This window comes from Accipiter gentilis, chromosome 7 (assembly GCF_929443795.1).
Source record: "Accipiter gentilis chromosome 7, bAccGen1.1, whole genome shotgun sequence".
Lineage (NCBI taxonomy): Eukaryota > Metazoa > Chordata > Aves > Accipitriformes > Accipitridae > Astur > Astur gentilis.
In genome coordinates, this window is record NC_064886.1 from 9238744 (window position 1) to 9251777 (window position 13034).

Here is a 13034-nt window from a genome sequence, read left to right on the forward strand (position 1 = left end):
CAAAGGCTTCCCCAGAGCAAAACTATGACCGTGCCCCATGACTGGCCACAGGAATGTTTTTGGGACAGCCTTGAAGTCACCCTGGGAATCAAAGAAACTGCAGCAACTCACTACTCACAGCATGTAGCTGCTTTTCTCATTGCTCCTGCTTGCCACTGAGCCTTACATAGTCCATGGCGTGGTGGCACTTGTGTCAGCCGGAGGATTTTGACGGTCAGAGTGCTGTTGCCTTTACTGAGCGGGATGGTTTCCCACATGCTGGCCAGATCTACCTGCTGGGCCAGCCAGGAGCCATTGATCTGTGCAATCGATGGGGTGGCCCATTTGCAATTTTAATGTCCCTTTTGGTGACGGGTGGGGGGAGATGGCTGTTCCCTGAAGAGCAGGGAGGTCGCTTTGCCAACCCACATCTAGGGGAACTAGTTTGCCATGATGGGGTTTAGTATGCTAGGAAAAAAAATCTGAAGTTTGCAGCATAACAGCAATAGCGATGGGAATAACAGTGTCTCGCACTGATAGACACAAGTTTAACCAAGTTAAACTCCAGCACATCATCTTGGCTTAACTTCAACAAGTCCCACTTGGACCTGGATGAAAGCTTCAGTTCCATGGTTTTCTTCACCTATATCATCTCAGCTGAAAAAACCCTCCTCTCCTCCCTGCAAACCCCAATTTCCTTGATGACCGTTAATAGGACCAAATATAGCAGGACCAAAATAAAAGGGAAGGAAAATGGGATTTCTTTCAGCAAATTGTCTGATGCCACTGGAGTTACCTGTCAGAGGACAAGCTATGGGTGTTTTCCTAAGATGCCCCTTAAAATAAAGAAACTATTTGACCCATTACTAAAGGGAGTATCCTCTATGCCTAGCCCTGAAAAGCAGCTGTCGGGGAACAGCAGGGCGGTGGGAATCCCCAGTACAGCCCTCCCTGGGCCATCGTGGTCCCATGGGCTGCCCACTGTGGCTGCGGGTGATGCACCGGGGGGACAGAACCACAGATCCCCCCGGGGACCCTCCCTGGGGGCTGGTGCAGGGACGGTCTCCTCTCCAATCCCCAGAGCAAACCCAGAGCTTAGGAAGGGCATGAGGGGCATCCCATGGCAGAGAGACGAGAGAAATGTAAAAGTGTCTTTTAATATAAATATAAATCCATCTGAAGGGCTGCAGGAGAGGACCGTGCCCCCCGAGGGATGCCCGGGGATGGGGAGGTGGGCTCAGTGGGGACTGCGGGCACCTGTGCCCCGCCAGTGCTGGGGGACCAACCCGGGGCATTGGCCGGACCCCCCATGGGCGGGCAGGGCTAGAGCCGGGGCATCAGCAGCGGCAGGGCCAGCAGGGCCAGGAGATGGGGATGCGGGGGGGTGGCCGAGCCCCGAAGCGTGGCCTGGTTGGTCTCGGCAGCCGGCGAGCCATGGGCACTGGCCAGGCGTCCCCGGGCACTGCACAGCTCCTGCAGGTTCCCCTGGAACTGGATCTTGCGGGACTCCTGGCGCAGCGATTCCCAGATGGCGGCCGCCTCCTCGGGACAGTTTGACAGCACCTCGGTGGCACAGGCGTGGAAGTCGTCCCAGGACCTGGGGAGATGGGCAGGAATCAGGGGCAGCGCAGGTGGCAGGTCACCCGACCGTCCCAGCAGCTCCCACGGGGATGGGGACACTCACTTGCAAATGGTGTCAAGCTCCTGCGCCTCCTCGCTGCCCTCCTCCCTCTGCTGCTGGACGCTCTGGGCCATGCTGTCCCCCAGGCTGAGGAGGCAGCCAGCGAAGCCCTTGTAGATGGTGTCACACTTCCCCGCCATGCTGACAGGCTCCTGGCTCGTGGCTGCGGGGGAGAGGAAGATGGATCTGAGGCCCCGCAGAACCCCCTGACGGCTGTCACCCGCCTGGCTCAGGGGCGCATGGTGTGAGGGTGTCACCAGGTGGGGGTGACACCAGGTTCTGAAACGTGGTGAGGGGCTGACAGCCCCCTTCCGCATCCCGCCAGATCCCTGGCATCCTCTCCCCAGGCGCTCGGAGTGAACCTGCGCTCCTGGCCCGGGAGCCCGACGTGGTACAATGTGATGACCCCGCAAGCGATGCTGCCATTAGCCGCAGGGGAAGAGCGGTGTGCCGGCCACTTCGCCTCGGGCCTCCCGGGCTCTTCCCAGAGCCATCTGTCCCAGCTTTTATCCCCTAACAGAAAAGATTAATTTGTGACTACAACAGAAAAAAACCCCAAACAAACAAAAGGCTCAGCAAGATGGAGAGCCTGCTCTTACTGCAGTGGGAGGGAAAGGGAATAGGGGAAGGGGAAAAGGGGGAGATGATAGGGGGAAGGGGGAAGATGGAGGGGGAAGGGGAAGGGGAAAGAGGAAGGAAAAGGGGAAGAGGAAAGGGGAAAGATGAAGGGGAAAGGGAAGGGGGAAGGGGAAAGGGGGAAAGGGAAGGGGGAAGAGGAAAAGGGAAGGGAAAAGGGAGAAGGTGAAGGGGGAAGGGGAAAGGGGAAAAGGGAAGGGGAAGAGGAAAAGGGAAGGGAAAAGGGAGAAGGGGAAGGGGGAAGGGGAAAGAGGAAAGGAAAGGGGAAGAGGAAAGGGAAAGGAAAAAGCGAAGAGGAAAAAGGAAAGATGAAGGGGAAAGGGGAAGAGGGAAGGAAAAGGGGAAAGATGAACCGGGAAGGGGAAAGAGGAAGGAAAAGGGGAAGGGGAAGGAAAAGCACAAAAGGAAGAGGCACAAGTACAACTTTGGCTGCTTCACCCTGGGAAGCCCCAATTCCCTGTTCTGCTCTGCAAGGGATGAACCACTGGGACCACTGGTGAACCACCACTGGCCAAGCCCCAGTGCCAGCCACAGGATGATGGGTGACAGTGTGTTGGGGATGACCGCAAGTGCCATCCACAGCCAGGGGGAAGCCCCAAAAGAGCCAGTGTGTGGCTGGGTCACAGGGAAACGCTGCACGGTCGGCTTGGCTCTGCCCTGGGGGTCCGGCAGGGCCAGATAGATGTGGGTTCCCCAGGCCAAGTCATGGGAGGCACTGTACTTTCGAAGTGCCGTGGGTGTCCACCTGGGAGGTTTCTAAGCTGAGGATGCTAAAAAGGCATGAGGACAGTCCCAGAGGGCTCCCCTGCAGGAAAGTGACCCCAGAAGCCTCTGAAAATTGCCCGGCAGCTGCCAAAACAGCCACGATGTCTATGTCTCCAGAGAGCTGTGTGCCATGCTGCTGGCACCCCGTGCCTGTGCCCCTGGAACAATGCCCCGAGCAAAGTGTCTGTGGCCAAGACTAAGAGCAGGCGAGCCTGAAACCTCAGCCCGTCATGGAGCACGGCGGGTGTTCACGATGAGAAACGCCCCGAGCATATCACCGAGGAAAGTCTCAGATTGACGCCAGCCATGAGGGTCTCAGATATCGCAGGTATCGATAGAGAAAGTGGGATCCCTTGCTCCTTTTTTGACCCAGCAGGGCAACAAGTGTGTCTCCCACCAGCCCAGGGACACAAGGGCTGGTAGGGCCAGCAGATGCCTTCCCTCGGCCAGCTGGTCCCTGTTGCAGGCTGGGTTTTGTCCTCCTGGGCTCTAATGCCTGGCACAAGCTCTCTCTTCCACCCAGCTCCCTCAGCAGGGCAGGCAAGGAAGGAGAAACCAGGAGGGCAAATCTCTGCTATTCCGCTGCAAAACCATGGGGGAAGAACCTCCCCCCCCCGGCTCCAGCAGGGAGAGAGCCCCAAGGGAAACGCACCGAGGGAGTTTCCCAGGGTGCTGCAAGCGATGTGCGGACACGGCTATAATGCTTCTAGGGAAGGGCCTGAATCGTCCACCCCCGAGCCCGAAAACCACCCCAGGCTTGGTAGTCCCCATCCTCCCCGCTCTGCACAGCACTAGACCACGGCAGGGATGCTGCTGGGTACTGCTGTGCCTGGAGCCGGACGGTGTCTTCCCTCGGTTCTGGGAGGAGTGGGAGACCGTGGAGGCGGGATGAGGTGCAGGATCTGCCGGATGACCGTTCCCCAGCGGGCAGGATGACCTCCGAGCCCCGGGTGTAGGAGGGCAGGCAGGGAAAGCCAGCAGGAGCATGGGGTCGGCCGACAGGGCTGGCTTAGGGCGCTGCTCGGGGCTGGAGAGCCGGAGCCCGGGGACTGTCCCTGCCTGAGCAGAGGGACCCCGGGCAGTGCCACGAAGCCGCTTTCCTCCTTGCCCGGCAGCAGATGGAGCCACGGTGGCTCGCTGAGCCTGGGGGCAACCGGGCATCTCGCTCCCCGCAGCTAGAGACGGTACGGGCGGCGCAGGGGCAACGAAGCCGGAGACGGCCGGGGGTCCCCGCTCCCACCCGCCAGCCTCCCCGAGGAGAGACCCTGGGGATGTCCCATCCGCAGCCACCGGCGAGTTCCGCAGCCCGGGGCACGGAGCAGCTCCCGGTTCTCGGCCCCTCCCCATCCCGGCGGCACTCACCGAGCTGGAGGAGCAGCGGGCACACGACCCCCAGCAGCCGCCAGCAGCCGCAGCCCATGGTGCGGACCCCACCGCCGCCGCCGCCACCGTGTGCTCCGCGCTCCGCCGCCACCGGCATCCCCGGCCCCGCCGCCCCGCCCCCGCCCCCCCCCCCCTGCTCCTCCTCGCCCGGCCCCGGGCTGAGCCCTCCCCGCCGGCCGCCGCAGCTGAGCGGAGGAGCGCCCCGGAGCTGGAGCCCAGAGAATGTAATCCTGGGAGGGAAGAGGAGCCGGAGACGGTTTTGCTGTGAAAAGGGGAATTAGTGTCTCCTTCCCGCGACCAGCTGAGCACCACCGGCCATAACACAACCTCCCGGCTCTCTCCCGGGAAGGAAAGACAGATGGCACCAGCTGGACTTGCCCGGGAAAACTCAAGCAGAGGCTGCAGGGGAGATCTGGGAAAAGAAACGGGATCCCAGCCCCTCACCTGGGCTCCCAGCTGGAGATCATTTCACAGGGTTCAGGACTGGTTCCAAAGACCACACAGCCTTTCCTCCACAGCATAAGAGAAGCAGGTTGCCACTTTTTTTTTTTCTCAAAAAGTTTTTTTATTGAATTGTTCTTAATGTTATTTCAAAAAAAAAAAAAAAATCAAAATTTAGATAAAAAGAAAAACCCTGGTGTAAAATGAAAACTAATGTCTGAACCATGAACATGCTCTGATACACAACAGAAATGATGGCCCCCAAGGGCTCACGCAGCTTGCCGCTGCCTGACCATCCCGACCTAGAGCACCTCCTCGGGTCACTCCAGAGGCATGCGCGCACAGCCCCCCTGCCCAAATCTGCCTGCACCACCTAGGATGGGCTGGACACCCCACTACAGGGGCAGTGGGCATCTGGAGTTAAATAAACCCCCCTTCCTGCTCAGCTGATATCCTCTCAGCTACTCACCCCAGCAGGGAGGAGTTTGAGTCCTTGACTAAGATACCAGTACTAGTTTCTGGTCAACGAGGAGCACATGTGCCCTGCAGCCCCCTCGCTTGGGGCTCAGCACAAACCTCCCTTCTCTTCTGCTCACGGCAGCAGACTCCAAACTAAAGGGGTAAGAAATCCACTGGCTTCTGCTGAATGCAACTTGGTCTGCCAGCCAGGCCTCAGGGACGGATGGGCAGGTGAAGAGACTTAACTCTCTCAAAAAGAGGCTAGGAAAAATTCCTATTTAGGAAAAATAAGCCAAGTGAGCGTTCAGTGACTATTTGGGACTATACATAGAAGGCATTTGCCTTAGAGACATCACACACATGTTGATAGATTTCCTGGCAAGAGCTCTTAACACAAGCCATACGTGGTTAGTAACTACTGGATCTGCTGGGTGGGCTTCCACGGAGCAGCCCACAAGGTAGCCAGGTCCTCCTAGGTCATGCCAGGGGTGACCAGGCCCTGGAGCATGATCATGAGGCGACGAGCAGGCTTGCTCAGCGTGTTGTGGGGTTCCACCTGGAGGAACTGGAAGAGCTTCTGCCGCACCTGATTCATGACTGACCCCATGTGGTCTCGGGTGATGGGGTCACTGTGGTCCAGGTGCATCACCGCTTCCTCCAAGTAACTGAAGGGGATAGACCACGGTTAGAACCAAACTCGACACGCAATTCCAATCCGATTCAGTTCATTTTAGCACTGAAGATGAGCAATGCTGCTCCCCCCACCCACCCAAACTCAGTGTGGTATGTTCAGCCGTCAGAACATAAATGTTACTGACTCACAGCAGAGTCCACCTATCCCTTCTTCAACACGTAAGGGCAGCCTACAGCTTCCAGCCTGCAGTATGTGCAACACAACCTGGCTGCCTGAACCAAAGCAGGCACAACAGCAAGCTAGAACTCCCTGCAGTGCTGCAGGTGGCACTTGGCCACAGGCCATGCCTGGTCACAGCTCTGTAGATATTTTCTTTGATGCCTTTTTAGCATAAGCAGAATTAGTCACTTACTAGACAGTAAAAATCCTCAGCAGCGAGGCTGATTTCATGTAGGGATATATTTAAGGTCTTCTTTCAATATGTCTGTCCAGGAAGGGTTGGGGGAAAAGCAAGAATTTTACCAACAAGCCATTCTGAAATTCAGATGAGCCATAAACTTTCAAACCACAACCTGAGAGTAAGGCAATGTGGTCACTGGAAAAGGTTTTCATTAACAGACCAGCCTGAACTTAGCAGCAACTTTAACTCTGATTACCAGCTCATCTGTAACTTTAAGCTCTTTTTCAGTTTTCCTAGCTTGCGTCATCCCTATTGTTAACTTGAGTTAAAAACTCCATTTAAGCCATTTTCCATACAAGCCATGGCCAAAACCTGCAGGTACCTTATCCAGTTAGTTTTTTAGGGCAGGTAACAGGGTTTTGACTCACTCAAAATGTTCATGGCAAGTATCAGCACAGTCACTATTTTGTCATATGAGCTTTGCTTAGAACATCTAACAGACATTACTTCCAGTAGCTCCTGCTGCCACCTCCCACTGAACCTGTCTGGCAGTCACGATGAGAAACTGCCAACAGAAAGTCCAGTGATGGGTTAAGAATTGAGGACAGAGCAAAGCTGCTCTGTATATTGAGCTATCCAGGAAACAGCACTATCCCTCCTTTTCCCTCCACAGGGGAATTGTTCCTTGGTTAAAGGAGATCACTGCACAGACAGCAAATATTTACAGACTACAATCCAGGAGGTAACAGCACCTACAGCTTGCTATCCCTCCTGCTACTACCTCTGGGCAGCAAAGCTTTCCATGGCAATGCCTACATCTTTTCCCAAGTTACTACCAGTTGTTCACATGCCAGGAACAGGCTACAGAGGCTCCAACCTTTGTCAAAGCGCCACCTTCCAGGCAGTGAACTTAAAGCCAGAGCCAGAAACAGGTCTGCATAGGTTCAGATCTGGTGCTCTGATCTTACTCACTTCAGCTTCAGTTCTGTACGAGTACCCAAATCCGAGGAGAGCTGCTGAATGAGAGAGAGCAGCACTGGCTGGGACAGTGGGCACGGATGCTGTCCAAATACTTGCTGAGTATCCACAGTCTCACAGACATAGAGAACCAGGTTGAGATCAGCTGCTGTAAGAGCCTGCAAAGAAGACACAGCTAGAAATCCAGAGGAAACAACAGGCAGGTGAGGGACACAGGACAGAGCACAAGGCAGCCCTCTGCCTTGGAGCAGCTCAATGGCTTGCCAGCCTCCTCTGGGAGTAGAATTATCTGCAAACCCCGCTGTACATGTAAGCAGGACCATGTTCAGGCTTTTGGTCTGTACTCAGAGGACATCCATGTCTGTTCTAAGCAAAACAGACCACAACCAGACAGAGGGGAGCAAGTTACAGTTAGCAGCATGGAGCAGGACCATGTTTGCATCCCCTGCCAGCCCACCAGCACAGCATTGCTATTATTCCCAGAGCAGTTAGCCTGCAGCAGCTCAAACAGATCTGCCTACATATGCAAAGGCAAAGGCAAGGTCAGGCCCTACCTGGTAGATCTGCCTGGAGAGGCTTATGAAGCTGCTGCTTTTCAGGGGGGCACCGCGTGCCACCACTGATGGCAAAACACTCTGGCTTACTGGAGCGCTGACACTGTCCTGACAGGGCACGGGCACGGAAGAAGGAACTTAACTGCCATCAAACCATGGAACTTGCACTGCTCTGGCCAAACCTGCTTGAGAGCCCAACTGCACCCCTCAAGCAGTCTGCTGCCACAGGTCTTTTCAGTCAACTCCTGTATAAGTTGTTGTGGGATTATGTCCTGACCTCAGGGAGCCCTTTTTCCCCCCACTGCATCCCCCAACAAGCAGCAATGCCCACTGCCAGGAAGCCTACGTACCTGCTGGAAAGCTTGGTTGAGGTGTCCCTGCTGGAGTAGCTGAAGGATGTGAGTTTGCTGAGACTGGAAATCCAAGTGAGCAGAGGGGATTGGGGTCCCAGCCGCCGAGCGCATTGCCTGGACAATACTCGAGGTGACAGCTGCTTGCTGCTCCTTCATAGCCAGGCTCACTTCACCTTTAATGACTCTCTGCACCTGGGCCAAAATAGACTCCTGCATGCTAAAAAAAAGCCCCAAAACAAAAACCAAACAGACATCTCTGAAAATGAAGAGCTGAGGGACTCCATTGCATAAAGCTTGTGCTAGAGAGAAAGCAGGGCCTGCTTGCTTATTGTAGCATGACTCCCAAAGGGTTAATACAAATTGCTCTGAGGCACAGGCATCGGAAACATGCTGCGCAAGGTAGCTCTGTGGCCAACAACAAAATGTCCCAGGGTGCGTGGAGAAGATGCTGGGATTCTGTGCGGGAAAGTGATGTTTCAGGGAACTAAGTCTCTCATTATATAGCATTTTAAATCTTTAATGTCTCTGGCTTACAAGCAAGGCTGCTAAGCTGTAGGTTCATCCCCGAACGGGCCCAGCTTTCTACATCCAATCTGTTAGATGCAGTTTCCCAGCCTGCAGATAACACCTTTAGAATGGGAACACACCTTCACTGAGCCTGGGACTTGTCCGCAGAAGACCAGTTGACAGCACAGGCTCTGCTTTACCCCCAGGGGCTGGATTCTCCCCTCAAGCATCAAACCTGCTCTACCACAGGTAGAATAGCAGGACTCTCCTGGGACCAAGGACAGCCCATGTAACATAATCAAAATTTAGTCTGGTAGCCTTCCTGGCAAGTCTGGTCTGCAAAGACCCGAATGCACTCTGACATATGTTCTAGTGGCTTAAAATAGACAGGGGCATTCTGCCCTGCAGGTGACCACTGGCCAGTCTTAATGCCTTGCAACCTGCCACCAGCTTCAAGGCATGAATGTGCTAAAGGCACCAGCAGGATCACATATTGCAACTAGGATGGCCAAGCACAAATTGCTGCAGGGCAGCTGGGAGGACAGAGTAGCATGCAGAAACTGTTGGTATGCCTGAGGACACAGAGTTAAGATGAAAATCCTTCAAAAGACCAGAAGAACATTTCAGACCAGGAAGGCTAGTCAGAATTGAGTGTACTTTTGGGCTGCCTTAGGTCCTCCTGTCCTCCACCATGCACATAAGACCCTGTGAAAAGCAGGCCCTGGGCTCCCAGATGCAGCAGCGATACAGTTAGTGGTTAGAAGCCTGTGGTCTTTGTTTTGTGCCCTACAGGCAACAGTTACACCAGCCCACACGCTTTGTCATACTGTGCATAGAGCCAACCAGCAGTCCTACAGTAGCAAATGGCTTGTTCCACAGCTAGCAGGGAGAGGTTTTTGTTACGCACATACGTGCCTCTCACTGACATCTCTCTCCACAAGCCCAGCTGCCAACTTACTTGCCCACGATAATATGCAGCTGATGCTGCACCTCAGCATGGACACTGGCTGCGACAGTGGAAGCCAGCTGCTCGGTGGTGCTCTGGAAGGTGCTGATGAGCTGTCGAAGCTGATTCAGCAGCGGGTCCCGGGCCTCCTGTTCTCGTACCTTCTTGTTCTTCAAGTGAGTCTCAAGCTGCTGGATATCTGCAACAAGCAGAGAGGAAGAATGTTTGTGCCATGGGTACCTGTGGTGATGGTCAGGGCAGAAATCCAGCTGCCAGACTCTACACGTTCCCCAGCAGAAACAATTACTGAGCGAGTGCACGAGCACAGGAGAGAGGGGAGAACGCACAAGCCTTGTTTTGGGCTGCATTACACTAACCTAGAAACCCTGCTTCCAGCCTCCCCACCATGCAGGATTACATGATACAGCAACAAAGCCATGAGTTCTCTTGCAACAGACCTTTACAGGCACTGTTTGTTCAGGGAAAGATAAAGGTGGAAGCGAGGGTATTTTATTTCATACAGAGCATGAGTTGTGATCTGCATTAGTGGTGGAGTTCAATGCCAAAGAAAGAGGAGAAACATTTCTGACAAAAAAAAAAATCACGTCTGCAGAGATCAAAAAGCTGTATATTAAAATATTTTATGAACTGGTCTGATCAAAAGGGAGAAGAATGTAAGCTCTATGTACTTGTGGGAAACTTGTGAGGAAGAGGATGAGTGCAGAATAAACAGTAGCTGGAGACACTCTGCAGATCTGTGGACAACAGAAGTTGCTGTGCTAGCACTAGCCAACTTCAGGCCCCCTCAGGAACCAGCTCTACAGCATAATAGCTTCCTGACCTCCCAGAAGGCCAAAGAACTGGATCCCAAGCCTGCAAGCAGGAAAGATCTCCAGTGCGTCAGTGTACAATTTTCCTTACTTAAGGGCATACTTTTCTTTTTTCCAGCCTGACCATGCCTGCACTCTGTTCAGCCATTGATCATCCCCACAGCCTTCTCTAAATCTTCCCCAATCTATTACGCCTCTGAGACGAGGACCTAGCTGCAGACCTGCTACCCTCTCCATCAGTCATCTTTCTGATGTCAGGATAGGGTAATACTACAGCTGGGCTTTAGTACTCAATAGATGAAGTCACAGATTCACAGAACGAGGCCAAGTGTTTCGCTGCATGGGCTACAAAGACCAGAGATGAATCTTTCTTCGTATAGCACCACCCACAAAAACCTCCTCACTTCTCTTTCCATTTCCCAAGTGTGAAGTGGAGCACGCAGATGGGCTAAGAGGTTAAACAGTTACCAGTGACACTCTGAAAGGCAAAGACATAAGGCCAACTTGTTGTCAGCCACTAACACAAATACGCTGTGCAGAGAAAACTCAGAGAAGAAAACCTACTCACATTCCTGTGTGCCCTGCTTGAAGGTGTCATTGATTTGCTGGAACATGGACTGGCAGCTTTTCTCGAAGGCTGGCAACACAACGCTCTGAAATGCTTCCCTGTAAGCTGACTGGATTGGCCCCTGCAAGGTATCGGCCGTTGCCCTCACGACAGTATCTGTAAGGTTCTTACAAGCACACATGGAAGAGATTCCAGAAAATTAAAAACAGCCTGCTGCAGAACAAAGACATGAACAAACCCTGTAGGTCCCTGCAACACACCCACACAAGCTAAGGACAGCCCAGTGTCAGAAGCGTGTATTCCCTCAGCTCCTTCCACTGACCAGGCTGCACCATGACTACAGCAGGCAAAGCATCCACTTGCTGAGGGGCTGCCCAAGAACATCACGATTTCCCTGTAGTGCAGCTGTAGAGCAAGGGAAGGTGGCACAGTCAGGCACAGCTCCTTTCCCCTTCCCCTGCTTCCCTCCCACAATCTACCACTCCCTGCCAAGGTAAGTAGCAAGCTTCTACTCCCTAAATAATGTAGAAATGAAGAACAGAGCAGAGAGCAGAAGAGCCAGTTTTGACTGGCTTTCACCACTTGGCTGATTGAGATGGGCCTAAAAGCACTGCTGTACTGAGAATTCTCTGCTTTAATAGAAAATGAACAACTTGGTAAATGAAAGAAAGGGCTAATGAGGCAAAGTGGGCAGGGGAGTACACAAGCAGCTCACTCTCTGGATGAGACCAGGAAAGAGCTTTGACCACCAGCAGCTAAACTGACCTTACCTGGAGATATAGGTGAGGGGAAGAGGTATGAGGAGTCACTACCCAGGCAGGTGACAACTCAATGTCCCCAAAAGAAGCTACAGTCTGGTTTTCCTTACCTTTGATTTCACTAGCTTGGTAATACTCTCTTTCAATGTCCCCTCAACAGCAGTGAGCTTGGTGGCAATAGTGTTACTTAGCTGGCCAGTGATAGGGTCCATGCTCTTGGAAACGCCTAGGCATAACACAAACACATCAAAGTTGCAGCTTTAAGCCTAGAGTCACACTTCAAAACTCGAAAAAGAAAACGGAGTCAAACTCTTCTTGGATACAACACGGTGAGGGGCAATGATAACAAGCCCTAGCAATGATGGGGTTGGACATTAGGAGAAACTTTTTGCTAGGAAGGTGGCACAGCTCTGGAGGTCTCCAGAGAGGCTGTTGAATCTCCAGCCTTGAAGGTTTTCAAGACTTCCCCCAACAAAGTCACAGCAGATCTAGAATAGTGTGTAGCCCTGCTTCAAGCAGAGTAGTGGACACTAATGGCTGCAGAAGGGTTTCCTGCCAGCATTTCTTTGAACATTTCCTTACATGGATGGTGCAAGTGCATCAAGGAAGGGAAAAGACAAGTTTAAGTTTCCTCTAGTCAAGTCTCAGCATTTCCAAACTCACTAGCCTCTTTTGCCTTCCTCCACCAAACAGACTCCAGAAACTTTATGGATTATAATGGAAGGTCTGACCATGCTCTCTGGAAAGGCATCCCCTCTGGGAGCCTCATACTCCTTCCAAACCACAACTCCTCTTCTCAGATTACAGTGGGGCCTGCACCAGTTTAAAGTGCAATGACTAGTCTTCACATAACATAACTCCTACTTCATATAGTGCCAGCACTTTTACACAGCATGCTTTCAATCCCTATGGGGCTAACTGCAGGGATCCACCTTCAAAACCTAGGCAGCAACACTCACACTGGGGTACGGTCTTCTTCATCTCCTCACGAATGGTCCTCTCCAGACGGTTACACACAGCAGTAGAAAGGGACTGAGAGAGCTGCTGAGTCAGATGCTCCTGGAGCTGCCCATTGCGCTGCTGTCCTTCCGTCAGCGCTCGGTCTAGTCTTCTCTCTGATGAGAATGCATGTTAAGGAGCACGAACAACAGATTTCCTCATT

At 53.3% G+C, this 13034-nt stretch overlaps 2 protein-coding genes across 3 annotated transcripts in view; both read right to left on the bottom strand.

The window, feature by feature from the left end:
- Positions 1–1118: 1118 nt before the first annotated feature.
- On the bottom strand, positions 1119–4549 carry NRN1L (neuritin 1 like). The gene is made up of 3 exons (XM_049805489.1): positions 4424–4549; positions 1664–1823; positions 1119–1576 (listed from the first exon to the last, which is right to left on the bottom strand). The coding sequence occupies exons 1-3, from the start codon at positions 4539–4541 to the stop codon at positions 1303–1305; spliced, it is 552 nt and encodes a 183-aa protein (XP_049661446.1). The 5' UTR covers positions 4542–4549; the 3' UTR covers positions 1119–1302.
- A 445-nt stretch (positions 4550–4994) lies between these two features.
- Positions 4995–13034, bottom strand: part of EDC4 (enhancer of mRNA decapping 4) — a 38101-nt gene continuing 30061 nt past the window's right edge. For both annotated transcript variants that reach the window (XM_049805425.1, XM_049805424.1), the window contains 7 exons: positions 12832–12987; positions 11983–12098; positions 11115–11280; positions 9729–9915; positions 8261–8480; positions 7351–7514; positions 4995–6009 (listed from right to left, as the gene is read on the bottom strand). In XM_049805425.1, the coding sequence (XP_049661382.1) occupies positions 5817–6009; positions 7351–7514; positions 8261–8480; positions 9729–9915; positions 11115–11280; positions 11983–12098; positions 12832–12987 (1202 nt within the window). In that variant the 3' untranslated portion in view covers positions 4995–5816. The remainder of the gene's footprint in view (positions 6010–7350; positions 7515–8260; positions 8481–9728; positions 9916–11114; positions 11281–11982; positions 12099–12831; positions 12988–13034) is intronic.